The sequence below is a fragment of the Pogoniulus pusillus genome, chromosome 13 (genome assembly GCF_015220805.1).
Source record: "Pogoniulus pusillus isolate bPogPus1 chromosome 13, bPogPus1.pri, whole genome shotgun sequence".
Lineage (NCBI taxonomy): Eukaryota > Metazoa > Chordata > Aves > Piciformes > Lybiidae > Pogoniulus > Pogoniulus pusillus.
Genome location: NC_087276.1, coordinates 24422149 through 24449771, shown reverse-complemented (window position 1 = coordinate 24449771; position 27623 = coordinate 24422149). Strand labels below are relative to the sequence as shown.

Here is a 27623-nt window from a genome sequence, read left to right as displayed (position 1 = left end):
CTGTGGGACTTGTAGTCCCAGGAGAGGCTCGCCCGCGCCCGGTGCGCTGTGCCGTCGGCCCCTGCGCACTACACTTCCCGTCGTGCAGCGGGGCGGGCCCGAGGCCTGCTGGCGGAGACATTTGCGAGCGGAGTGTCTCCAAGATGGCGGCGTGGGGAAGGAGGCGCGCTGGCCCCGGCAGCACCAATAGCGGTGGCGGCCGGGAGAGGTGAGATGTGGCCGGACTGCAGAATGCGAAGCTGCTGCGGCGCCTCGGGCGAACGGGGAGCGGGAGGGGGCGGGCTGCAGCCGCTCGGGGCTCCCCACGACCCCGCGGCAAGGGCGGGGGCCCCGCTGAGGGGAGTGTGGCCGGGCAGGGCGGGTGGGGGACGCGGCTCCTCTGAGGCGGGCCAGGCGCGGAGAGGCTGTCCGGGGCCGGTGGGCTTCGTGTTGTGGGTGGGGGGCGGGATAGGACGGCGGAGGGGACTGGCGAGGCTGGGGAAGGTCAGCGTGGCCCGCAGCCTTTCCCGCCGCGGGGATGCGGCGTTCGGGGCCGGGGTGGAGGAAGGCCAGCCCTGGGAGGCTCCTTCCACGGCTATTTTTAAAGGCGGTGAGGGCAGCGATGAGTCCTCCAGGGTGACCTCTTTGTGCGGGCGCCCGCGGCGGTCCCGGCCGCCTGGGGGTTCAGGGAGGACCCACCGTGCACCCCCCATCGGTCGAGACGGAGCAGGCTGTGATGGGCGGCGATTGCCGCCTCGACGTTCACAGAGAGCTCGCTAACGCTCTCCCTTTGCCTCCGTCAAGGTGGAGGAGCAGCCGAGACATGTTGGAACTGCCCGCAGAGTACCTGTAGAAGTTTGGGTCTCATAACTTTAAAAGAGCAAAAAGAGAGGAAAATCCTGTTGAGCTACTTTAAAATCCGTGTACGCGGTTCCTTACCTACTTAAAATACTAATTCTTGCATTTCCTTGCGTTGGCGTTTTCCTTCTTTTGCCCTAGGGCTGCCTGATGTAACCAGCAGCTGCTGAAAGCTGCTGCATTTTTATTGTGAGGCGTTTTCTTTTGTCTTACTGCCTTACCTAGAGCCCCTGATAACCCTCTTAATTTTCCCTGTGGTTTTCGCTTCATTTCGTTCCCCTGCTCCAATTCTACGGCATTCTTTTTCGTGGCGTTGAATCTACGTAGCCAAGGCGAGCCACGAGTAACCCTTAACCTCCTGGCGTTAATGTGAATCGCAGGAATGCTGTCTGTGCTCAGGGAGTTCTAAAGTAATTGAACTGGAAGAGCCAATGGAATTACTGTATCAGTGTACTTTATTTAAACAACTGAGAATACCACCGAGCTCAGTGGCATAGTGCTGAAGCTGTCTGCACCCAGACAGCTGAAGTGTGGAGTTTTCATGTGATAGACCTTCCAGTAGCAGTGAAGAGGAGAATATGGCAAAGAGCACTTAATATCTTCCATGAAATTTATTCTACCAGGATGAAAACTGATGCAGACTTGAAAGTGAGTTGTTAACCTTTTAACTTCATCTGTGAACTATCCAATAACCCAGTTGTAGTTTGAGGTGGTTATTCTGAAGCAGTGGTTGCTTGTGATCTTAGGCTCAAAGATACTTATTCCTAAACATGAGTCACTCCGTGAAGCTGCTGCCTTCCTTTGCCAATGAGAAGTGTGTAGCCAAGCATAAGAAAGCACAGAAGTGGTGTAGCAGAACCATGGGTACACCACTGACCAGTGTGTCACAACTCCTGTCAAGAGGTGGTGGTTCTTTTGGGTGTCACTCCCTGCAAATGTGACAGAAGATCATACTTCTGATAGGTGTGAGGTGATGTCAGCTGGGTGCTACTTCTTCCTTGCAGTCACCCAGCTGGAGATACCCATGGCTGGGCCTCTGCCTCTCTCCATCAGTGGCTCATCCTATGTCACACCTACCAGTCTTGTTTGACTGCTGGCGGTGCGGGTTGTGTAAAAGGTGGTGCTGGCAGACCTGATGTCATCAAGTGATGACATGTGCTCTTTATGCAGTGAACACAGTTTTCTTAGGCTGGGCAGGATTCTTGTCTGCAGACACATTCATTTGGACAGAATATTCTAATCTAATCTAGATTTCCTCATAAATGAGCTGCTTGAAGGGGTTTTTAGAGTTGTCAGCCAGCTAGTCTAAAAAGGCATCTGTGTGTTGGGAGGTGGTGTGAGGAGACTCAGCAGTGAATAAAATACTGTCTGCTGTTAGACTGGAGCAGCTTTCAGTGTGAAAAAAAAGATCAAGTCTAGCAGTTCTATCTGTGGAGAGTGTATCCTTTCATAAATTACTTTATTGATACAAGAGTCAGTAAATGGTCAAAAAGTGCTTTCCTCACCAGGCCTAAATGTAAGGCCATAGATTTCAAAGGATGTTGGCTGTGAACTCCAGCTGGCGTTCTGGTTAAACAAAACCACCCAAAACACTGAAGAGATCCGACTAAATATTTGTTTTTCTTCTTTCTGGATAGAGTCTTTAATGGAGACTCTCTAAAGGGAATTGTTAATCTGTAGAGCAAAACAACTTTTCTATGCAGAACAGACACTGGATTGTACTTGGTGTTTTTGTATGAGACTCAGCCCGACGGCCGCCAGAACGCAAGACAGAATGCCATTTGTTCCCCTGGGAGATGTTCTAATAAACCCCAGAAAGAGCAGCTTTAATGTCATCACCACTGCTTGTATTGGCTTCTCTGCCCCCTTAAAGAGCTCTCCTTTCGCTACCTGTGCTGCTCAAATTTCTGGTACTCTGTTTGCTTAGAGCAATGATTGACCTGTTTCCATTAGCCTGGCTAATCATTAGTTGACTTAAAATTGACACCTCTTCTTGCTCTGGTGGCTGGAGGGGGTTTTTTGTTATGCTCTGGTGATGCTTTCCTTAGTGCTGTCTTCCCTTGCTGAGGCTGTTTGAAGATCTTGCCTTATGTTTTGCTCCCTTTCCTATTTAAGGTACATCTTTTGAACTCAAACCTTGCTTTATTGCTATGCTTCTCCCGTTCTTCCTCCTCTTCAGTGTGTGTTGACAGCCTGTTGAGAATGGGCCTCTTAAAGCTGCAGGCCTGACAGCCTGGCTAATGGCACGAGAGTGGCAGATTGTGTGGACATTCAAGCAGAGAAATCATTCTTCAGGTGTTTAATCTCTGATGTGTTAATTCTTTCTGTATGTGGTATCCTGGAGCTCTCCTGAATAGGAAGATACACCACCGAGGAGGACTTTGAGGTGGAGTACGTCCACTGAGGATCAAAGCCAGATCACAGCTGGTTCCTTAATCCTGAAATGAAATTTCATGAAGGATTTATGTAGAGGGAGGGAAGTTGAGTCTTTGAATTTGTCATGCCTTGACTTCATCAACTTATGCTTGGCTGAGATGCTAATAATGACCCCAGACAGCATGCTCTGACCATCAGTAATGTCCTTTTTCTGCTCACACAGCCAGCACGTAGCCTCTCTGTAGCAATGCTAAACTGAATTGTGTGTGTGTGCTGTTTCTGTCACTGCTGCAAGCCTCTCTTTTTCTTGTTTTTTAACTTCTAATCAGACTGGTCTTCGTTTTCAGTTGATCTGAATGTGTGTTTGATGCTTGGAGCAATGCTGCTGACCAGGAATGTTCTTCTTTTAAAGAAAACAAACAAGCTTGATCGAAGTGTTATGGGAGGGGCTTTAAAAGAACTGTTTTGTTTGCACACAACTGTACCTGTGCTTTGTGTGCATTGAGATTGTTTCCAGTAGTGGCTCTGAACGTTCTGCAGAACTGAGATGGTTCCAAGACAAGCAACTCCTGCCAAAAATCTGTCTGGCAGATCAAGGAACATCTTTAGGCTGAGGGCTGCAGGCTCCTGAGGCTGACGTTCTCCCTGCAAGTGGATGGTGGCAGAAGGATGCTGGGGTTTGTTCCAGGATGTTCTCATCTGCCCCATTTTCTGTTTGTTTATTTCTCTCTCTGCCACTTGGCACCTGGCAAAACTTCACTTTGAGTGGTGTTGTGCCTTCTCCTTAGGAGGGTGTTTATTTCTTCGTCCCTAAAGACTATCCAATGAAAACTTACATTACAGCTGCTGTTTTGAGGAAGCAGCTAGGAGAGTGCTTCTAGGCAGGAGGCAGAGCAGTGGACCTGCTCTGAGGGCTCCAAATGGGAAACTGTTGGAGCTGCTATTGTTCCACCAGCTGCAGCATCCCTCTCCTGGTCCTCTCTGATATTCCCATGTTAGGAAGATAATCCAAATGTAATTTGAAGCTTGCCCTATAGCTAAGACAGATACTTCTGCCCCTCCTGCTGGTTGTAGCTCTGTTAACAACTGATTCCTCACATAACTTTAGCAATACCTTCAGTTTACAACAATGACTGCACACGATTTTCATCTTGCTGTGTGGATAGCTGAGAGTACTGTCACATTCCCTCAGCTGGCACCAGGAATGGGACATGTAAAAATTGTCCACTTTAGAGTGGATGAAGCCACAATAAACTGCTTAAATATGAGGTCCAGAACTATTCTTACAGAACAGCATTGTAACTCACAGCCCTCTTTAGGGGGTGGGGAGACAGATCCTGGAAACTCATTTGATTAAACAATATTGACAACTGCTTTTAGGCTCTGGTCTGTCTAGTTAATAGCTGTTGAGTTTCACAAAATGGGGCAGCATTTTAGGACTTCTGGACCTAGATCCTCTCTGCCACTGGTTATTTTCCATTCTTCTACATGAAATGGAAGTTATATAAAATGGCCACACTTTGTAATGAGTGGATGCCAGCTTGGAGTTGGTTGCATTGCTCAGCATTTTTGTTTGTCATTGCTGGGGGGTGGGGGACAAGCTCCAAATGGCAGACTCCACAGCCTCCAGTGTTTGAGCAAATCTGGTTGCTTTGACTGCATTTATTCCTGTGCAGCTGCTGCATTCAATTGAAAGGCTGTGTCAGGAGAGACTGCCTCTGTGGAGAGAGGTTCTCGGTCCTACTCTGCATGCCAACAAGGTCTAAAACCTTCTCAAGCCCATGTATCTCATCTGTGTCTCTTTCCATTTCGCCTGAAAACAGAAAAGTTTTCAGCTTCCCATCCTCCAGGGACATCCAGTTTTTGTGTGAAAATAGTAGGTGATAAACCCTGCTTTCCTCTGTTATGGAAGTTTAGACTTTCTGCTGGCATTGCTGACTCTTTGTATGCCCTTCTATTGTTTGAGCAGCTCATTTTTCATTCTTTGGTTTTGGGTTGCCCATTTTGCCATTTGCAGCTTCAGCACTGGGATATTTAATCCCATATTAGAAGACTAATTTGGAGAAACAGTATAGTTAGGGGGGCAGGCTGCATCAGGGCTGAAGCCTTTGTGCCATTTATTTCCCACTATTTTTTTTCAACAGAGCATATTTTAAGGTCTGCTTGTTTTGGCTTAGGAGGATTGTGCTTTTCTTGACTATTGTTACCAAGCCCCAGAGCCTGGTGAGCCAAATGAATTCCAGAAGAGATGGACATTACTGCCTCTGGGCAAAGTCTGTGGGATTCCTGCTTTTTGACAGGTGGCTGTTGCTTGTGGTGTGGCTTTGGTTGTGAAAGAAGGAATTTTCAGAGGGAAAAATAGACAATAGGTCTTGAGTGAGGAGAGTGAGGTGGTTAGTGCCACCTGTCCTGATGCAGGGCCTGGAGAAATCCCATACCATGTAGCTGCTTCACTTGATTCCTAGAGTAAGCTGTGTTTCCCATGGACAGAGGAGTAATGGGCTTGATTCACCTTTGTTTTCCCATTACTGACAGGGAGAAGATCCTAGGGTCATCAGGCTGTCATGCTGTTCCTAAGCTTCTGCAGAATTGTTAGTTGAATTTGCATTCTGCTGCTCTGTTTTGCAGATGCCACTGCAAGTTCCTAGGTGTTAGAAAATGTTCTTTTATAAGAAATAATAATTTTAACTGGAAGGCTTTGTTAGCACTATGTCAGCTTCCAGCTCGAAAACACCTCTCAGCAGTAGCTTTTTCCTGTATTCATCATGCCTTAGCAAGAGTGGTTTCATCAATAGTGGTGTCGTAGAGACTCTCAGCATGTGTGTTGTAATGCACCTTGGATTTTTCATTTGGAAGAAGCTGCACTTGGAACAGTTGTCATCAAGGAAAAGAAATCCTTGGCAGAAACCATTACCAGTGGTGTCAGGGTAACAACCTGGTTAACTAGTTCTTTGTTACGAACTCCTCAATGTCAGCTGATATTTAGGTGCATTAGAGATGGGCACTGTTTTGGAATCTCAGAGAGTGCTACAAGATAAACATTCCAGAAAGTATAATCCACTCAGGCACAGCCCTGCCCATAGTCACATAAATCAGGGGATATAGGTCCTGAGATTTGTGTTAGGAGCTGAAAGTTGCCACTCCAACACTACATCTTGCCTGTATGGAGCACCCTTTCCCCTTGATCACAACACAAGTCAAGGTCACTTTTCTAGGACTTGAAGCCCTTTCCTATTTCTTACTAATTTAGTGTCATTCTGTGTTCCAAATCAAGCTGCCCAGGGAAGTGGTGGAATCACTATCCCTGGAGGTGTTAAAAAAATGTATAGACGTAGCAGTTAGGTACATGGTTTAGTGGTCATGGTAGTGTTGGGTTGATTGTTGGACCTGGTGATCTCAGAGGTTTTTTTCAACCTTAAAGATTCTATCTTTCAGCGCTTTTCTTTACATAATTGCCAGTTCACTACAGAGTACCAGTGCCCACCACATCCAGTGCTGAAAGAGCTCACTGTCATTTTCCAAACCATATCTGACAAGATGATAGCCCTGAAGAAGCCCCTGGCACACAACAGCATTCAGGTAGATTCTTATTTTCCTTCTCTACCCATGAAGAGGCCAAGGGGAAAATGCACTGCCGAGAACTTAGTAACTAGCTTGTAAGTTGAGTTTTCCTTTCAGTTTCTAGAAATTCCAGCCAGACTTTAAATTAAACTGCTTATTACTTTGCTTTGAGAAAGGCTGCAGCCTCTTGAGTCCTGATGTGTGATATTTTTGCCTGTGTTCATAAAAGCAGCTACTTCTGGCAACAGCTTGTAATTTAACAATACTTTTGATTACAGATGGCCACTGCACTTACCCTTTGCAGCACGAATGGAGCTGCACATTAAGGGTGACGTCTGGTAACAGCAGCTTGTGAATGTGTATTTTTCCCCCTTTATTTTCCAGTGCACACACACAAGTACCATTGTACTCAGGGAGCAGAAAGTACTGGTTTCATTCTCCCATCTCAGCAGTGTCTTGCATCCCAATTGCAGGAGAGTTGAAATGCTGTTGGGCTGAGGTGGTTTTGTCTGCTGTGATTAGGTCAAATCTATGTGTGTGGTGTTCTTCTGCTAAAGGAATCTGCTAGGTATTTTTATCCTTGAGAGGCCATGTGCTCAGTTTTGTTCTGCTTAAGCACAAGTGTATCAAGATTTTCTTCTGCTTAGAAGGGAGGGCTGGGCCTTGTTCTTATGGGCAGTGGTTTACCTTTTGGCAGTACAATCATAACCCTGTTTTGTAACGGGTTTACATTAATGCAGCTGAGTTGATGCGTGAGAAGAGGCTGGAGGAAAGGTAGAAATGGATGTGACTTCTGGTAGCTAAATGCTGCCTCTTAAAATGGAGGATATACAATGCTCGTAACTCCCCTTGTCATCAGGGAGTGTGCTCCAAGGTAAAGCCAGTGGCTCCTTCGCTGTTAAAGCCTGCCAGGGTTAAAAAATTGCTCCTTTTGCTTCATCCTGTTCCTGGAGAGGGAGTGAACTGCTCTCTAAGGAGGGAGCGAAGTGCTCTGCTACCTTTCTCACCTGTGCATCCAGCCAATGTCTTTTGGCCGTACTTGTTGGGTTAACGAGGCTGCGTTTACTATGAAGGGCTTGGCAACAAGCGGCATCAGTGGCAAGGAGGTAGTGTTGGGAGAAAACAAACATACTTACCCGAAGATGACTCCTCTCCTAGAACTTTCCAGTGCCTCTTGATGGATGAACTGCTAGTCTAATTTTCTGTGAGAACTTGCCAAGCGGTTCGCTCACTGCTGCAGCCTGGTCACAAAGGTGTGACACTCCCAGTATCCAGAGAAACTGCTCGGGTTGAGTGTGAGGAACATCTCAGGATTGCTAACGAGATTGTTTGCTCAATGTTCTAGCTCCTCCAAGTTAGGAAGAAGGTAAGGAAAAACGTTGCCTTATTTTGGGATGACTTCGTGTCCAACAGGCCTTATTAGCTAATGTGAAATGAAGGCTGAGTTGAAAAGCAGCCTGTTGTGGAGTGGCAGAGGCAGTGACTGACTGCCCGTGAGGGGCTGCCCTCACCTTGGCCGTTTTTCTCTCCCGCTCTCACAGCTGGGGGAGGTGGAAGGTCTGTCTTGAAGCTCTGTAGTTTTAATTCCGCCTTTCCCGTTACCAGGGTCACCTTGTCCTCCACGGACTGCTACATCGTGCATGAGATCTACAATGGAGAGAACGCTCAGGACCAGTTTGAGTACGAGCTGGAGCAGGCCCTGGAAGCGCAGTACAAGTACATAGTGATAGAGCCCACCCGCATTGGGGACGAGACAGCCCGCTGGATCACCGTGGGGAACTGCCTGCACAAGACCGCCGTGCTGGCGGGCACCACCTGTCTCTTCACCCCTCTGGCGCTTCCAGTAGATTATTCTCACTACATCTCCCTGCCTGCTGGTGTGCTGAGCGTGGCTTGCTGCACCCTCTATGGCATCTCCTGGCAGTTTGATCCCTGTTGCAAGTACCAAGTAGAGTACGACGCCTATAAACTTTCCCGCCTGCCCCTGCATACGCTCACCTCCTCCACTCCCGTGGTGCTGGTGAGGAAGGACGACCTGCACAGAAAGAGACTGCACAACACGATAGCACTGGCTGCCCTGGTGTACTGTGTAAAGAAGATCTATGAACTCTATGCTGTATGACTTCAGCAGGGAAGAGAGGAACCCACAAAGACAAGTGTATTAAGACTCCCATAGTTTTGTTTTTCCTCTTTGAGAAGCAGTGGAGACTGGGAAGGATTTGGCTTAATAGAGCTGTTATTTGGGAAATAACACACCACTGGTGCACCAAGGTTTTTCAGTTCTTTGTTATACTTTGAGATGTGGATGTGTGGTGACTTGAGAGCTGCATGTTAGGCTATGGGAGTCCAATCCAGCAGCGGGATGTCGAGGCAAGAAAGCTATAGAAAGAGAAAGGGGGGGGTGAGAGCTGTCTTTTTTTTTTTTCCCTTTTCTTTTTTTCCCTTTTTTTGTTCGGGGAGGGGGGGAACGTTTAAGTACATTGTATTACACAGAACCAGCCAGAAGTTATCATTGACCATTAAAGGATGAGAATTTCAAATGCTTTTGCTCTCTTGTTACTGTTATCTTAGCCCCCTTTGAGAGTGTGCTAACAGGGGATGGGGCCTTTGCTGTGAGAACTCCGTGGTGGTCAGCATTTATCCGTGCTCACACAGGCCTGATCTTGTCCATCACTCGTGGCAGCAGCGTCATGGTACTTCACAGCAGCCAGCTGCAGAGCATTGCTTTTCCTCTTGCTTGACTCCTTGTGCTTCTTGGATGAGGCTTCCTCGTTAACCCAGTGTTCAGATCCTTCTGGTAATCACTTTTTAAACCAACCATTGATGTTTAGATATCCCAGTCCTTTGCCCTCACGCCTCCAGCCATTGCTTCTCTGCTCAGTGGAGATAAGACTGTAAGCTTCCAGCTACAAACATGTTCTACTTGGTACCTGTGCAGGTTCTTTGTCCTTATGGATCAATCTGCACAGGAATATACTGTACCACCTGCAGCCGAGGGAGTCCAGCTGGCAGGAGTTCAGCTGTATTACCTTTGTGTTCTGTTAATGCTGGCTTTGGGATGGCTGTGCCCCAGCTATGCAATCCCACTGCTCCTGCTTGGAACAGACACTTCTGCAGCTGCCTGCTACTGCTGCAAGGCATCCACGTGATGCTAACTGTGTTATGTGAAATCTTAGAGTTCAATCTTGTGCATTAATTCATCTTCTAGCTCCAAACTGTCAAAGTCTTGTTCTTAGAACAGGAGCTATTTTACTGTTTTGCAAGATCTGCCAGTTACTGTTAGAAGACAGGAGCTTGCTCTCCATAATCTCTTCCTACCAGATGGAAACCAGGCGTGGTTTGCATCTAGAGGGCCAGCTTGGCACTGCTCCAAGTGTTATGATCTGGGTACAGGAGCAAAGCCCTGTAAGAAAACCTGCCTGCACACAGGTGTGCCACTTGCTTCCTGGGTCATCACAGTCTGACCTCCACAGCTGAAGCTCCGACCTTGAGAAGGAGTCTCTGGAGGTCAGAAATCAAATTGAGTTCTATCTTTAACTTTCCCAGTTGCGACAGCAGGCAGGGAGAACTGCTCCTCGCCTCTGGGCTGCAGCAGGCTTTTTTGGCCAGGGTTCCAACTTGTGCTTTTCTGCTGATGCAGCTTTTGTGTTAGCAGGGAGTGCATCCTGGCCCTGTGTGCGTGCTGGGCACACAGTGTTTGCTGGGAGTTCTGAGCCAGTGCTTTTAACCACCTGCCCAGCCAGCTGTACCCTAGCTGGCACCTGGGCTGGAGTAAGCTCCAGTGGCATAGAGGCACTTGTAGGTGGCAACAGCCTTTTGCCTCCTTGGCTGGTACAGTGGCCGAGTTGTCTCCCTCCAAGGTTAAAAGAAGCCAGGATCCAGAGCACCTCTATTTATAGCAACAATGTACAGTTGTCTTGGCAGAGAGCAAGGGAAGAAATGCAACTACTTCATCTTTCTGTGGTTAGGCCAAGACTGCTGGGCAGGCTGCCCTGCAAGTCCTGACATTGTTTCTAAACTCCTGTTTACTGGAAGAATTTTAAACTGGTGTCAGCTTTGCCATAGCTGGTACAGCCTTTACTGCTGCAGCAGCCCTGAAATATCCTGGTGCTAGCCACACAGAAGACATTTCTGCTCTCTTTCAATCCGTGCAGAATCATTGTCAGGGATGGAAGTTCTTTTTCTTCACCAAACCTCTGCAGTCTTGGTACTTCTTTATGTTGAGCTTCCCCTTGCCTGGAATGATTACTGGCAGGATGACTAACCATTGGTAGGCTCCTGGAACATGTGGTTTGCATCAAAGAATGGAGCTAAAATGAGTCTCCTGTGGTCTTGTACTGCAGGAAGGACAGTGAAAAGTCAGCCTGGCTGTCACCACAGGTAGGTCTGTTCTAAAATCACATCCTTCACTCTGTTCTGAGGTGGGGAGGATGTAGATAGGGGGGAGTGAGCTTATTTTTTAAGAAAGATTGGAGATAATCCAGCTGAAATGCTTGATGATACCTAGGCTGTTAATAGGCGAGTGCTGTAACTATGCGAGCTGACCAGGGAGAAGGAGTCATCTCTCAGGCCATGTGTTTCAGGGCTTTGCACGAGGTGGTCGTTGTAGCTGCCTTCCCCAACCCATGGCAGCAGTTGTGGGACACAGTGGCTGGGGACAAGCCTCCCTTATGAAGCCCCATGTGCAGAAGTGCTCTGATATAGAGTGTGCTACATTCCACTCATTGTGGAGAGAATTTCCTTCCCAAGGGGAACATGCAAGCTCTGGGTGACCTCTGACTAGAAGCTGTAACTCAGTGACTACAGTTACTCCACACCCCTTTGTTATACCCAGGCTTGAGGTGTTGCAGCTCTCAGTACCCTGGATGATAACACAGAAATGCAAAGCATCTCCTCAGTCCTTTCTCAGCCATGACCTGACACCAGAATAAAAAGCAGCTGGAGAAGGAATGCTGTAATTTGCCGAGAAATGAAGGGCCTGGACATGTAAAATGGATGCTTGCAGCAATCCCTTGTGAAGAAGGGGAGAAGGTAAGGTCTTGTTTTGCTATCTTAACAAGAAAAAAGGTACATAAGCCTGAAAGCTTCAATTTGTAATTTCAGCCCTAGGGCTTTATGTAACAAATCTGCAGCCTCAGCTATAGTGAAGCTGGTAGAGGATGTCCTGACCCAGCAGCAGCACTGAAACACATCCTGGGCATCATCTGGTTGGATTCTCAGAGATCATTTATAAATCTGTAGTGATCAAGAAAAAGCTTCTTGAAGGAGAAGGTCTCACTGAGCCTGCACTCCGGTACCAGAGCTTAAGTGTGACTAATCTTTCATGGATTCACACCTGATTCTTGAGGGCTGGCAGATGATGTAAAGAGGGCTGGGATTAAGTTGTTCTGCAGTAATTACTGGCACAACAGGACCCTGCAGGAATGTAGGAAAAGGCAACCAAAACCTTCCTGCTTTCCCTTCCTCTGAGGTTACCTGCTGTGAGGAGCTAAGTACAACAAAAGATGAATTCCATAGCAATGTCATTTATTTGTCATCAGGTGTGCACTCACAGGCAGGACATTCAAGGCAGTACATGTGGAAAACGCTGGGAAGTGCATGGAGGTGGCAGCAGGGATATGGATCTTGTTCCTTTTAGTATGTTTTGGTTCTGGGATCTGGTTCCTACAAGTAGCCTTTATTTAAATTATAAGTTAAAAACCAGAGATGATTTCTGTCTTTACTGAGCTGTGCAGCTGTTCCTTTTTGCTAGTGCTGCTGGTATCCCTCACCTCAGGAGAAGGGGTGAAGAACAGAGCATGACACTTGCTCAAGCTGCCAGACCCCCCAGGAGTCTCTGATATTGTTCCCCCACTGGGTGTGATCCCCCCTTAGCATCTGTGATTGGTTTAAAACAGGTGAGAACTAAGCATCTGTCTCCTGTACTGTCCACCTTACACACACAGATTCTCACATCAGTTACTACATCAAATTGGCACTGGACTCGACTTTATCTTAACAGATCATAGTAACCTGACTCCAGCTTAACGTATCAGATGTTTTGGCATGTTAACAAGCAGAGGCTCGGTGAAGTTTCCCACTTCAAGCAACATGTTCAAGATCAGATTAGAAGGAGACACTGATCACAAGAACTCCCAGCTGAGGACTGCATTTCACAGAGGCAGTGGGATGGAGAAAGCCAAGATCTGCTTGTGTGAAGGCAAAACAGGTGGGGTTTATTTGTAGCAGGCCTGTAAAGTCGAGCGTGCCTGGGGTGAGGTGAGGTAAGCTGCTGGCTTCCAGCACATGGGCCTCCCCTGCAGCAAAGTGTGTTCCCTTGAGTCACTCTCCCCTGCAGCCTCAGCTCTCCCCCTTGTCCAAGCACCTTTCTTCAGGTGAGGTTTAGGTGCTGTCTCCCAGCAAGAGGGGCCTGCCCCGATGAGGGGTGAACTGCTTCCCAGTCTCCACACAATGGTAAACTGCAGCATTTTGAGAAAGGCCTTTCCTGCAGGAGCACCTCCACTGACGTCCCAGCCAAACTGCAGGGCACTGGCCTCCCCCTACAGTTACTGCTTGGAGGAGCTGAGCTCTAAGAGTCCTTTGTCTTTCTCTCCTTTTTTGCTCTTGTGGCCATTAAGGTGAAGAAGAGCCTGGGGAAGAGGTTCCGCAGGTAGACAGCCAGTGAGGGTGTCAGGCCAGCCACGAGGACTTCCTTCTTCTTCTGTCCCACTGCACTGAGAACCACCTGAGCGACCTCTGCGGCTGTCTGTCCTTCAGCTGTGTTCTTGTCCATAACTGCCAAAGGAAAGCTGAGTAAGCACCACACCAGCAGGTAAGCCCACACCTCAAACTCTTCCTAGGACTGCTCTCTTCTCTCTCTACATATCTGCTGCGTGAGTCTGGGTCTTACATCAGTTATGTATGGCTTAGAAGTCAATACTTGCTGCCTAGGGAAGCTCAATCTGGGGCGGGGGGGGAAGATTCTGTTCCTACCCTGCATCGTCTGTTGATACCTCAGAGTGAACTTGTGTCCCCACCAGAGGTCATCCATGGCAAGCACATTTTGGAGTTAAGTCAGTTGAGGTTGAGATGTTTTAGGTAGAGAGCACCAAATCCTATCTCACCTCCATAGCGAGATCCATCTGATGTGACAGCATTGACAGAGAGGTTTGTCTGGATGTACCCAGGGCTCACAACTGTCACATCAATGTCATACTGCTCCACCTCTGCGCGCAGGCAGTCGAAGAAGGCCTGGGTGGCGTGCTTAGAGGCAGCATCTGAAAGACAGGGAGAAGGCTCTACACTAAAGGAAGGAGCATGGACTGAAGGATACACTCCCCTGGATGGGTTTTTCACTGCAATGCAGCCACTTCTCAGCAGGAACCCAGCAGCTGTTCCCCAACCTCTAGGTTTGAGTTTGTTTTAGTGAATGGCAGCAACAGGTAGTGGGAGTGAGAGGCAATTTAGGAAGGCAAAATGTAAATCCTTGACTTGGAAGCTGGCTGGGATCCTGAGCCTACCATCAGAGCTGTGCCAAAGCAATGCAGAGGAAACCCAAACTGCCTCCCACTCCTGATAAAGAAGCCAGGGAGCCTGGCTTGGGCAGTGTGAGATAAGGCTGGAGGAACATGATGGCAGCAGGGGAGGGGAGGGTAGGGCTGGCTCTGCCTGCACAGAGCCCTGTGGACTGTCAGAGCCTGACTGCACGCAGGTCAAAACCCGGTGACCCAAGCAAGCAGGATTAGAGCACTGTGGCCCAGGGCAGGATTTCCCCATTGAATGGCTGAGTGACTCCTTCAGCCTGCCCCCTTTCCCTGGGCACTTGGTCACCACCACTGTGGCTGCCATCCCCTCAGCATGGCTGCAGAGGTGACATCAGTGTCATAGAGCTTAGTGTAGGCTGCACCAAAGGTCTGAGGGCCTAGGCAAGAGCTGAGCTCCATGCTTACTGTGCCAGTGCTCTGGGAGCTCTTCAGAACACCCTTTTCCAGTTTCATGTTTCCTTTCAGTGATCTACAGATGTTTGTATGCCAAATGCTCATCTTTTGGTTCCATCTTTTGTAAGGCTTTTTCCAGCAATCTCACCAATATTGTTTCTTATAATCTTTGATTTGGCATGAGGAGTTTGCTGGATCAAGGTGACTCCTAGGCTTTTGTTTTGGCGTTAGTTCTATCATGGCACTTTCATAACTTATTAAAACAAGAAGTTCCTTCTTTCTTATAGATTAACCAGGCAAACAGCCAGGATAAAATACTGTAAAATTATTCAGACTTTTAGGTGTGAAGACAAGATGATCAAGCTGTTTTCAAGACACTGAAACCACATCCCCCTTCTCCATCTCTTTAACACCTTTAGGAGAGGGCTAAGTTTGGCATTTGAGTGCCTTTCTCAACAGCTGTCAGTGATTTGTGACCTCACTAATGCAGAGCTCTGCCTCCCTCTGCAAACAGAGAGCTAAATGTGAAAGCAGTAGCCATGTCAGTCTGGTGCCCCAAGTATGTCGTCCCCATCTTCAGTGGGGGTACTTACAGGCAGATCTAAAAGGAATGCTTATTTTTCCTTGAACACTGCTGATGGCCACAATGTGGCCTTGTCTCCTCTTGATCATGGAGGGGAGAAGTGCTAGCAAGAGAAGAGAAGACCTGTTCAGAATAACAGTCCTGCCATCCTTGCTGTTGAGAATCAATGCTTCAGCAAATGACAAGACCCCTGTTTGGCACAGGGGCTGGGCATGGCTGTCTCTCTTAACTTAGGCTTAGGTGCTTAGAATGCCTCTGATGAAGCTGCAGCCTGGCTGGAACATTCATCTACAAGGAGACGACTCCTTGTGCCAGTGAGGCTGCACAAAAGCTGTCAGAGCTGCTGTGATCTCCCACGTGTGTGGTCAGAGGGACTTGCTCTTTTCTGCCAGCAGGACATCTTGCCATTTCCTGCAGCTGACACACTGCAGGCAGAGCTTTCTGTGTAACTAAAGAAGCTTCCCCAGAAATCTGCAGCTTCCTCTGGATCCCATGCTGCTTCTCTAGGCTTTTACCAGCACTAACCAATCTTTGTAAGTCCCTGCCAGACCAGAGTCAAGAGGTGTTTTAACCAAATGGTGCTTCCAATGCAGACCTGCCCAAGCATCTCCTGCCCATAACTCTTCCTCCCTCTTACACTGTCCTGTACCAAAAAGTTACACATAGAAGTTAAACCATCCTTAGTTGTGTTGCCCTGCAGGAGGTATCAGCCAAATCCATTTTCCCCTATGATCTGGATCAGAGGTACCTTTGGTGAGGGCTATAGGACCAAAATAATTTGTTTCCATCACTTTCTTATCCACATCCAATCCTGTGTCCACAATTGTGCCACGGAAACTGATGCCTGCATTGTTGATCAAGATGTCCACATGACCCAGGTACTTGAGGATCTCTTCAGCAGCATTTACCACAGCTTTGGTGTCTGAGAGGTCAAACACCACCGTGTGAGGTTTGTGTGTCTGTGAATAAACAGTTAGCAAAGACCAGGTCAGGCTGTGCTCAGTGTGCTGCATGCACACACTGGGACTTTCCAGCTCTGTAAACTGGCAGGGCCACCCAAACCTTGTGCAGCTGCAGTGCAGCAGTTCCCATTGTTAGGAATACATGACAAAAGCAGGTTGTACTCTTCATCTCTCTCTGCTCCTCTAGCCTGTCCCTTATACCAGAGCTTAGGGAAGGGGCAAGGGAGGTCTTCCTCAAGTACTAAAGTTTTCTATTGTCTTGTTAAAGAAAAGGCATCTCAAAAAACTAGCCCCTGTGTCTTCTGCAGAAGCCAGCAATGCTGGCACAAGGGGTCTGGGCACTCTGCACCTGCTTTCACTGCCACTCCAAGACAAAGAATCTTTCTGACAGCTCATTCTTGCAGGCTTGTTAAAAGATACACCACGGCAGCTTGGTGTACTCCTAGAGCAATACCTGTCCCAAACCACAGAGTTGCATTTTCCCTTATTGCTCAAGAGAACAACCCACAAGCAGTTCTGTACATTCTGTAATAACACAAACAGAAATCCCAGCCAGCCACAGGAGACAAGCAGCCTTTGCTCCTGATGTTCATGGGCCCCACACTTACGTTCTTCCGGTGGTTGGTCACAGTAGAAAGCTCCTGTGCCAGGTCTTTGAGCTTCTCACTGTCTCTGCCACAGAGCACCAGCTTGGAGCCAGCTGCATGGAAGGCTTTTGCACACTCTTTGGAGGAAGCAAGGAAGAGAGAAAGGTAGATATTTCAGTGATGGAGACAACAACAGATCCACATCATACCTGGTGATCAGGTAAAGCTTCTGTTAGCTGGCAAGGATCAAAGGTGGCTTTGTGACTCCTGAGTAATAGGCAGATTGACAGTGAGGTCACAGCAAGATGCCATCTTTCCCATGACTTGGAGAGGCAGGTGAGAGCAGTGAAGCAGCTGGTGTGCTGCCAGTGACTGTGCTGGTTATGCAGTTACAGTGCCGTTTACACACCCTCCCCCAGCAGCTGGGCGAATTCGCCTGTGCCATGTGCCCTTCTTAAGAGGGACTACAGCTACCTCGTGTGTGTCACCTCATGCAGCAGGGCCTGCTCTTAGGAGTTCCAGTTCTAGTACCTGGAGCTTTTTGGTCTGGAGAAGAGAAGACTTAGAGGGGATCTAATAAATGTTTATAAATATCTGAGGGCTGGGTGTCAAGAGGGAAGGGACAGGCTCCTCTGGGATAGGACAAGGGGCAATGGATATAAACTGCAGCACAGAAAGTTCCACCTCAACATGAAGAGGCACTTCTTTACTGTAAGGATCCTGGGGCACTTGGAACAGGCTCCCCAGACGAGTTGTGAAGTCTCCTTCTCTGGAGACTTTCAAGACCTGTCTGGATGTGTTCCTGTGTGACCTGTGCTAAGTTATGGTCCTGCTCTGGCAGAGGTGTTGGACTCAATCTCCAGAGATCCCTTCCAACCTCTACCATCCTGTGATCCTGTAAATGTTTTGGGAGCCTTGAAGTTAATGGCTTCATCGAGGTGATCCTCTTCATCAGGAAAAGGCTGAACAGGGGATGTCCTCTCAGTGGAAAACTGAGGCAATGCCACATTCCTCTACCCTCCCAGTCTGCGATGCAGGGAGACAAACTGCTCATTTGGAAAAGAGGGGACAGTGAGTGGTAATGAAGAATTCGGTAATTAGAGGTAGTCTGGTGTGTTATTAATAACTGGGAGTGAGGGGACAGAGTAAGATCTTGGTAGTGAGTCAGTAAGGGGGGGACATGTCACTGTACAGCAGAAATCTACACCCAGCAGCACCCAGAGCTTCATCTGCCAGCCTGTCACAGCCGGGAGGTCTCTCCTCGGGTACAAGTTCTGATTCCTCTTTCTGTGCAACACAAATTGTTTTATCACTCCCAGCTCCTTGGTTGTGACAGGTAGAGGGAATGATTTCATCTTCTTTGAGTTTATTGAACAGCCCTATCCTTAAGAACAAACTCACATGCAAAGACAGCATCAATTTGAGCTCAATTTGTTCTCTAAATGTACTCATCCTAATGAAAGGCCTTGATAGCAGAGAGCATCTTGTCTTCTCTTCATGAAGCTTTTAAAGCAATTAGAGAAAACACAATTAAAGAAGGTACCCACTCAAAGAATGGGGAAGAAAAGTCCCCACTCTGGTTTTATTTAGAAAACAAATAAACCTGATGTGGCAGTGTTGGGTTAATGGTTGGATTTGATGATCTTTAAAGGTATCTTTCAACGAAAATGCTTCTCTAATATAATGCTCAGTGGCAGTTTGAAGTTAGATTTGGACCACAGGAGAAAAGGTAACTTCATCTGAGGGTGAGGGGCAGGGAGAAGGAGTGGAAAGCAGGCAGGGTATCTGGAAATGCAACAAACAGAGAAATGATCTTAGAGAAACAGTTTGACTTCCTAGCTTTTGCAGGAGTTACAGGACTTCTGACAGCACAGGAACAGCACCACTTCTCCCCTGCTTTGAGCTCCGCTTTATGCAGGGTGGGTCACATTTTCCTTTACAAATGGCGATGCTTTCTTGCACTGGCTCTAGCTCCTGCACGGCTGTGCAAACTCTCTCTCAAAACTCAGAGCAACAGAAACTTTGTGCTTAACACTGTGTTATTCCAAGAGGTGCCCCTTCCACAGCCCTCTGCTTGTCTCACTTTTGGTGCCCTTCTTTTGGTACCTACCTTTTCCCAGGCCAGAAGTAGCCCCTGTGATCACCACCACTGCTTCCTGCAGGTAAGCTCGCATCCGCATCCACTGCAGCAGCCGGAAAAGGCCAAAGATGCCCAGGCTGCCAAAAAGCAGTGGGATGATGACTGTGCTGGTGAAATCCATCAGTTTTCCTTTCTGAACAGTCTTCCTAGGGCCACAGGATGAAAGCAAATAGACCATTTCACCACCGAGGAAATTAGCAGAGGCTTGAAAACTAGGGAAGTCTCTTTTCTTATCCCTGCCTCAGACCACCAGTAAACCAAATCCCATGCAGAGGGATCTTCAGCAAAGATCCTCATCCCTTCATACAGACTTCCAAAAGTTCCCAGCAGTACCCAATTTTAAGCATTTGAATGCTAATCTGGACATCCCAGCAGGACACTTGGCACTGGATCTTGTCAGATGTCAAGTAACAAACTTGGGTTGAGAGATGCTGTTGCCACATTTTGCTCTTGTACAAAGTGGATTTAGAGTGGCAGCTCCTCAGGCCTGGCCTGTGTCTCTGCATTCTTCTGATTGTAATAAAACCTCTTAGATTTCACTAGGACAGCCAGTACCACAGTATCAATGTGCCAGAGAGCACTTAGTGTGTGTTATCCCAGATGGATATAAGCCAGTCTGTCTTCTGGGGGCTCAGAGTAAGTTTCCCCTCTGACCACACTATTTGCTTAATGCACTGAAATCTCTGCCTCCAGCTCCCCTGTCTGTCACCACCTGTTAGGAGAGAAGTTCTCTGGACATGTGGCTCATTTGAATCGACCTCATAGCCTAAAGCAAACATTAATTGTGCAGTTTAACAGCATGGAGCTGTGTCCTAATATACTCAAATTAAACCTGTCAATGAAACCCAAGCTAAGTTTATCTACGAGACACAGCTCATACTGCAACTGGATTCTGATACCAAGGCATAGCCATAACCTCCTTCCTAAGCTCCTGCCTTCAAGGCAGTAGTTTATGTTACAGCTTACTATGTGGCCAAAGAGTAAGTGATACTTCTGCTCTAAGAAAGGTCACTCATTTTCCCACTGGATACACCCCCAAATTTGTTTAGTTTGATGCCAGAGTGAAATCAGTTGCAACCTCTTCCTGGAATCTGTACAACTTTTGGGTCAGTGATAATCAAATCTAAGCATCAGCATATCTTTCTTGATGTGCAGAGAGGCTTTGATCTGCCAGATAGGTTTTTACCAGGAAGATATGGGGAAGGGCTTGGCACACACTCGTGCACTATTTCAAACAAAAGGACAGTGTGGGAAGCTGCAAACAAGAGGTAACTGATGATGCTAAGCCAGAATTTAGTGTCCTAAAGCAGAACTAAGCTTGTGTGGAGCTGAGGGGATGGCAGAGGCTCTGTGTGCCGTGGAACAGAGCTAAAGTGGGAAATGTCAGGTCCTTCCAGATTTCCAGCAGAGCTGGGACAGAATTCCTCCAGCAGCTGCTGAGTGAACAGACTAGCTTACTAAACCAGTAGTGAAGCATGTAAAATGAGTATATCTAAAGGTATGGCTAGAGAACAATAGAATAACATACAGGTAACTCTAAATGAGCTTGAGGAGGTCTAAAATTAAAGCCATCAAGTTAGGATCCCAGCTTTTCTCAAGCTACTATGGAGCTTCCCATTCCTGAGCTAATTCATCAAAGTACTCCTGTGTGTAACACATGATGCATATTGCAGCTGGACACACAGGGCACAGGCTCCTCTATGCAGAGGGAGTATGCCCAGAAGTGGGAAATCAAAAAGCCAAAAAAGAAGGATTAAACTCATCCTATTGCAAAGCAATGCATGAGCACAGCACCCAGCTGCTCAGAGCAGTGTCTTGCTCCTACATCTATCTGTGCTGAGCACACAGGGTGTGGATTTTGTACTGATTTAGTGTGTTCAAGAAAAGATTGGATGAGGCACTTAGTGCCATGGTCTAGCTGATTGGATAGGGCTGGGTGATAGGTTGGACTGGATGAGCTTGGAGGTCTCTTCCAACCTGGTTGATTCTATGATTTACAACAGAGGACTGACAGAGCTGATTTAATGTTAAGAGTGTTGCCCCTAAAGTAATTCCTGGGAAAGAGCTGTTCAGACACAAGGCCACTGGCTGTCTTTAGGCTGGATGAGCAAGAGTCCTCCTCATTGGGTTCTGTTACTCATTTAAAGCAGCTGCCCTCTTTATGTTGTCCCTGGTATCTTTTGCTCTCAATCTCTCTGGAGATTGAGAAGATGAGCTGTGGGCAGACAGCAGGTGCTGTGCTGCCACTGAACAGCGTGGCTGACAGACCATTTTGGAATCAAAAATCTTCAGCTCCCACTTAGGACCCTTCATTATTTCCAAAGTGGGAGCTGACAGGTGAAGTGGCATTTCCTTTGGGAGCCTCTGGTGAAGCTAAGGCAGTTGGAAAATCTGGCCCTGAGCAGCTTTGCTTCTGATTTCAGTAAAGTGCAGATAACAGATGAGAAAGTAACTGGGCAGAGGGGGCTTTTCTGACACCACCTCTAACTAAATCATGCTGGGAGATGGCAGGGAGTCCCATGTTTGATTACAGCACAATTCTTTCACATTCTGTAGCAAAAATAAAGGTCAAATTTGCAAGGACTGACCTCTGCCAGAGGGGCTGGTGGAAAGGAGCCTCTACCTTCTCAACTAAACTCTAACCAGGGAGCATCCCTTGCTCATGATTATGGACCAGTTATACCTGCTTAACTTCTTCCTTAATCATGTCACTTACTCATCTACTTTCTCAATGAAGAAGGTCTGCCTTTAATCCTTTTCTGTTTGAGAAATCTTTCCTAGCCATTTACTGGTTTTCTTTTTATCTCCCCCCACGATTATATACAGGAACTGGGCAAATGATGCAGTCCCTGCCTGAAGGCCACAGCAAGCCAAGGACACAGGCAACAGCAGCAAGAGGCTTCTGCAGCTTCCAGGACAGAGTTTGGATCAAGAGGTAATCAACTCTGATAGATGGGGAAGGGAAGGACTGGGTGAAAGAGAGAAGCAAGAGTGGTTACCAGTGTAGATCCTTTTTAATTAGTGCATACAGCTGCATTAACTTCTAAGGCAAGTACCAAATGGCCCCTTAAAAACTGACCCAGAACAAATTAAATCACAGCTCAGTCAGGCTTGAGAAAGAGGACAGCCTAACTGAACTACATTATTTTGTCCAGGAGGAATTTCTGTAGCTTTTGATCAACAAAATTTGCTTTGATTTCATAGCTGAGCTTACATCACAACTCCCTCAGTCCTTATTCTAGCTTTTCATATTGAAGGTGCTGGAAGAGTCATTGATTAAATATCAGTGGAACAAGACAGCTCAGCTCATAGAGCCCCACTGCAGCATGTTCAACAACATCCACCTTACAGAGCCCTGTGCCAGCCTGCTGACAGGGCAGGGTGGCAGTTACTTTCTGTTCAGTTTTCAGAGTTATTTGGTGGAAAGACCAAAGGAAAGAATTGCTACAACTTGAAGAAGTTGTATTCTGTTCACCAGTAGGGTTATTTGCTGCAAAAGACAGAGGGGGTAAAGAAAAAAATCAACCAAACCTGCTGTGATCTGAAGGAGAATGAGGCATCACAGAGAAGAAAGATTCACATCAACAAAAAATGTGAAGCTGCAAGACACAGCCTGGGAGAAGAAGATAAAAAGCATAAACCCCAACTGGAGCTGAATGACACTTGGAAGGAGCTAAAGGCATTCCAGGGCAAATAATGCCACGTCACATCAAAAACATGGGAGAGGGCAGAGAAGACATTGGTTCTCCACATCTAGTCTGATGTGAAGTGGGTATCCTCAGAGGTCTTGCTCAGTGGTCTGAGACCCCACTGCCACCTGTGGCCAGAGATTTGGGTATTCATGCTGAAGAAAAAAAATTACTGATTCTTGACAGATAATGCTTTTAGCATACCAGGTTATGGGCAGGGGAGAAGCCACTGCTCAGAAATGGTTCAGCTAAAGCCCTGTCACTCTATGTTCTCCATCCCAAAAGGCAGGATCAGAAGATGCAGGGTGTTAGAGAGCAGAAGTGAGAACACCAATAGCATAAGCACATTTCAGGTGATTGAAACCTAGCTGAAAAGTTTACCTTAAAAAATCACATCTCTCCACTCAAAAAGCTTTCCCCTTAAAATAAATCCTGGACCTTATGCTGTGAATGCCAGGACAGTGATTTCCAAAACAATAAGGATCTCAGTTAATAAGGTCAAGATCATGCTAAAGGTAGCAAAGATGAGATCAAGTCCTAAAAGAAATAAGCCCATGACAGTTCCCCTAAGCAACACCTATTCTCCTTCAGCCTCAGCCACCTAGAATCACATTGTCCTCTCCATGACAAATGGCAGCAACTGGGAGGCTATTTTCAGAGATCAAAAGGTGTCATTTAAAAGGTGGGGGGATAAAAGGAAGGCCAAAAAATCCTTTTTTCCTACAGAAGCCCTCATCCAGAAGCAGAGCAGCTCTCTGCTCGACCAGCTACTGTCTTTAGTCTGAAGAAAGCAGTGTCCTACCTTAGAAAAGCACTCACTTGCCAGGGGCCCTGTGAAGTGGTGTCTCTCTCTGGTCCTTTAACAGCACAGACCTGACTTAAATTTGGATGTGGGCAGCAGTCCAAACAGAGGCTCTGCTCAGTGCCAGCACAGCCAAGGACTGCCTCTGAAAATGAACCTCCGGCCTATGGGCTGTGACCTTTCAAATGGGGGTAATTTAACCCCAGACTGCAATGATGGAGGGGAATTCAAACTGAGACAAAGCTTACGTCACCCTCTGATTATGGCTAGTGCTAAACAATTTCTAGTTCTGGGGCAGAGATGTGCTGCTGAGGGACAAAGTTCAGCACCAGACTTGGCAGTTAGATAATGGTTGGAGTCAGTGATCTTCAAGGTTTTTTCCAACCAAAACAATTCTGTGACTCTGTGAACGCAGAGTGTCCATTAAAGAGCAGTCTGAGCCTTTCCACGCTCTAGGTGGAGGGAAAAAGAGGCAACCTGTGCCTCACTAATGTGGTTAGTATTGGGAGAGACACTGAAGTTGCAGTGCACGCTTTAAGGTGGGCACTGTGTTAACTAAAATAAAAATTACATGTTTTTTTATTCTTTTCTGTCTTTCATTAGGATTCTTGAGAGCTCTGAGCAACAGGTGAGTTCCTCATCACACTCTTTGTCAAAACCCAGTGTTTCCTGGGGAACTGAGAATTCCCCCCAGCAGCCCAAGTCCACCAACTCTCTTACAAGCCATGACAGGAGAAAGGTAAGAAATACTTGTTTTATATAGAAAAGTAATCATAGAATCAGCCAGGTTGGAAGATACCTCCAAGATCATTCAGTCCAACCTAGCACCCAGCCCTATCCACTCAACTAGACCATGGCACTAAGTGCCTCATCCAGTCTTCTCCTGAACATGTCCAGGGATGGTGACTCCACCACCTCCCTGGGCAGCCCATTCCAATGCCAATCACTCTCTGGCAACAACTTCCTCCTAACATCCAGCCTAAACCTCCCCTGGCACAACTTGAGGCTGTGTCCCCTTGTTCTGTTGCTGCTTGCCTGGCAGAAGAGACCAACCCCACCTGGCTACAACCTCCCTTCAGGGAGTTGTAGACAGCAATGAGGTCTGCCATGAGTCTCCTCTTCTCCAGGCTGCACACTCCCAGCTGCCTCAGCCTCTCCTCATAGGGCTGAGGGCAAAATAGCCACCTCACCCCATGGTACTTGGTTCAGCACTCACAAACCTGACTGGACTTAAGACTTGCATGAAGATGATTTCTCATTGCCACTTTTATCCAGTTACAAGCTTCACTTCCGACTGTCCCGCTTCAAAATCCTCTGCTGGTGTTTGGGGTACAAAGTGTCACAGCTAGCAACTTACACATTTGCCGTGCCAGAGAAAGTATTTCATAGAATCATAGAATCAACCAGGTTGGAAGAGACCTCCAAGATCATCCAGTCCAACCTCGCACCCAGCCCTAGCCAGTCAGTTGACCATGGCCAAGTGCCTCATCCAGGCTTTGCTTGAACACCCCCAGGCACAGTGCCTCCACCACCTCCCTGGGCAGCCCATTCCAATGCCAATCACTCTCTCTGGCAGGAACTTCCTCCTAACATCCAGCCTAGACCTCCCCTGGCACAACTTGAGGCTGTGTCCCCTTGTTCTGTTGCTGCTTGCCTGGCAGAAGAGACCAACCCCACCTGGCTACAACCTCCCTTCAGGTAGTTGCAGACAGCAATGAGCTCTGCCCTGAGCCTCCTCTTCTGCAGGCTGCACACCCCCAGCTCCCTCAGCCTCTCCTCACAGGGCTGTGCTCCAGGCCCCTCACCAGCTTTGTTGCCCTTCTCTGGACACCTTCCAGCACCTCAACATCTCTCTTGAATTGAGGGGCCCAGAACTGGACACAGTACTCAAGGTGTGGCCTGAGCAGTGCTGAGTACAGGGGCAGAATAACCTCCCTTGTCCTGCTGGCCACACTGTTCCTGATTCCCCACTTTCAGACCCGTCCGAAGCACACTGGCGCCGGCGTCATGTCTCTCCCCGCCCTACTTTACGTCTCTCGTAGCTGTGCCAGCGATGGACTCTGCACTTGGGAGCCCAGAGCTGCCCTGCATACAAATCAAGACCGCGTTTGCCCAACCTCCTCCGCATTCACCAGACCTCCGTGGGTGGAAGACCCACACCCGCCCCTCCCCGTGGGTCTCCCGAAGGAGGTCGCCGCCGTACGGGCAGAGGGGGACTGACCCCGTGGACCCCGCAAGGTCATAGCGGGGAGCCGCAAGGGGGTTCCGCCCTGGTCGCCGGCAGCAAGGAGCCGCCTCGCTGGCGGGAGCGGACCGAAACGCCTGCGCCAGGGCGAAGAGGCCGGGGAGAGCCCCGGGGCCGCCGGGCCCTACCTGGCTGCTTCTGTCACCATGGCCACCGCCGGAAGCGCCGGGACACGCATGCGGCCGAGCGCGGCTGGCGCCGGGCAGGGCTTCCGCCGGAGCAGCCAGTGGCAGGCATCGCTTCGCGCCGCCGCCGGACGCTGCTGCGCCGCCGGTCCCGCTGCCGGTGCTGCCCGGAGCGGAGAGATGCTCCCGGCTCGGCGTTCCGCCCGGCGGGCCTGCTCTTCTTACCGCCCGCTCTGGAGCTCAGGACGTGCCGTGCCGTGCAGTGCTGTGCCGTTTCTTCCCTTCACCCCCCGCCGCTCAGCCTAATGATGGAGCTCCAGCCATTCCTACGTGCACTGCTTCTCCCGTGGCTCCTTCCAGGTTCGCCTCCGTCCGAGCTGCTCGGTGGGATTTGCTGAAGGGGGCAGCAAGAGCCCGAGCTGCTGTCACCTGGCCGAGGGAGGGCAGAAATGTGTCTGCTGTGAGCCACTGAGCGGGGCAAGGCGTACCTAGGGCTTGTTTTCAGAGAGCCCCCTGTGATTACCGGTGTGACCTCCAGACGGGGTCTCTGAGGAGGCTGGGGGAGTTCCCATTCGCTGTGGCTTTCCGCGCACGTCGCTGATGACACCACCCTGAACTCTCTGCTCTCCTTCAGTACCTGCACACGAGTGCCGAAGGTGGAGAGGCCGCACCTGGGACTGTGTGCAGTGCATGAGGAACAATGGGTGCGGAGAAAGCCAGGTCTGGAGGGTCCCTTTCGGAAGCTGTGATCGGGGGAAATCTGAGTTCTCTGGTTTTAAACGAGCTCAGTGCAATGCTCCTCACAGACTGCACCAGAGAAATGGGAGCGTTTCGTTCTGTCATGACATGAGGCCTGAATGTGCCGCAGGTAACTCCTCCCGTTAAGGTGAAGGCAGTGGTTAACAGGTAATAGAGTGTTCGTGGCACAACCAGGACTTTGGAAACCAAAGCTTTAGCGATCCCCAAATCTCCATGGAGGTGGTGGTGTAAGGAGCTTTTGTCGTGAGGAAGTAGAGAGTTCAAAGCCTCATCCCAGCACAGGGAAATTTTCCACCTATTACAGTGTGTGTGGGCAGAAGATAATTCACAGAGGCAGTTTTGCAAAGGCCTGGAACACAAACCCTGTGAGGAGAGGCTGAGGGAGCTGGGGGTGTTTAGCCTAGAGAAGAGGAGGCTCGGGAGTGACCTCATTGCTATCTGCAACTATCTGAAGGGAGGCTGTAGCCAGGTAGGGGGTGGCCTCTTCTGCCAGGCAACCAGCAACAGAACAAGGGGACGCAGTCTCAAGTTGTGCCAGGGGAGGCCTAGGCTGGATGTTAGGAGGAAGTTTTTGGCAGAGAGAGTGATTGGCATTGGAATGGGCTGCCCAGGGAGGTGGTGGAGGCACCGTCCCTGGAGTGTTCAAGCAAAGCCTGGCTGAGGCACTCAGTGCCATGGTCTGGTTGACTGGATAGGGCTGGGGCATAGTTTGGACTGGATGAGCTTGGAGGTCTCTTCCAACCTAGTTGATTCTACGATTCTATGGGCAGTTAATCCCAGATGAACAGCAGCAAAATAAAGGGTAGGGTTTTATGACAGCTGTATTAGAGACAATTTTATAATGTGTTTTCATGACACCAGTGTTCTGCCTCTCTCCTCTAAGAAGGAAAACACACTGAAGCTGGCAATTAATTTCAGTTCAGTTTGCCATTAGTAAGGAATCAATATCTGAAGGAAAAAAGAGAAAAGCATTCAAGATCTTCCTTAAAAATAATCACATTCTGAAAGGTCTGATGCTAATGAACTTTGCTGGCTTCAGGA

General features: G+C 48.4%; 2 protein-coding genes across 3 annotated transcripts; one reads left to right on the top strand and one right to left on the bottom strand.

Annotated features, from left to right (window-relative positions):
• Positions 1–9314, top strand: TMEM11 (transmembrane protein 11). Its single transcript, XM_064153590.1, has 2 exons — positions 1–208; positions 8380–9314. Exons 1-2 carry the CDS (start codon positions 144–146, stop codon positions 8894–8896), a joined length of 582 nt encoding a protein of 193 aa, XP_064009660.1. The 5' UTR covers positions 1–143; the 3' UTR covers positions 8897–9314.
• A 3649-nt stretch (positions 9315–12963) lies between these two features.
• Positions 12964–25882, bottom strand: DHRS7B (dehydrogenase/reductase 7B). 2 transcript variants are annotated; one of them, XM_064153588.1, is made up of 7 exons: positions 25827–25882; positions 18933–19108; positions 16844–16959; positions 16022–16232; positions 15284–15376; positions 13878–14030; positions 12964–13548 (listed from the first exon to the last, which is right to left on the bottom strand). In XM_064153588.1, the coding sequence occupies exons 1-7, from the start codon at positions 25874–25876 to the stop codon at positions 13343–13345; spliced, it is 1005 nt and encodes a 334-aa protein (XP_064009658.1). In that variant the 5' UTR covers positions 25877–25882; the 3' UTR covers positions 12964–13342. The 2 variants fall into 2 exon arrangements, with proteins under 2 accessions (XP_064009658.1, XP_064009659.1); XM_064153589.1 differs by having other exon boundaries at positions 18933–19104; positions 25827–25850.
• Between the last annotated feature and the right edge of the window lie 1741 nt (positions 25883–27623).

Coding starts and splice junctions, on each gene's coding strand:
- TMEM11 (XM_064153590.1), top strand. CDS start 144: ATGGCGGCGTGGGGAAGGAGGCGCGCTGGCCCCGGCAGCACCAATAGC. Junction 209..8,379: donor AGCGGTGGCGGCCGGGAGAG/GTGAGATGTGGC, acceptor TCCCGTTACCAG/GGTCACCTTGTCCTCCACGG.
- DHRS7B (XM_064153588.1), bottom strand. CDS start 25,876: ATGCGTGTCCCGGCGCTTCCGGCGGTGGCCATGGTGACAGAAGCAGCC. Junction 19,109..25,826: donor ATGGTGACAGAAGCAGCCAG/GTAGGGCCCGGC, acceptor CTGTGGCCCTAG/GAAGACTGTTCAGAAAGGAA. Junction 16,233..16,843: donor TGACCAACCACCGGAAGAAC/GTAAGTGTGGGG, acceptor GTTTATTCACAG/ACACACAAACCTCACACGGT.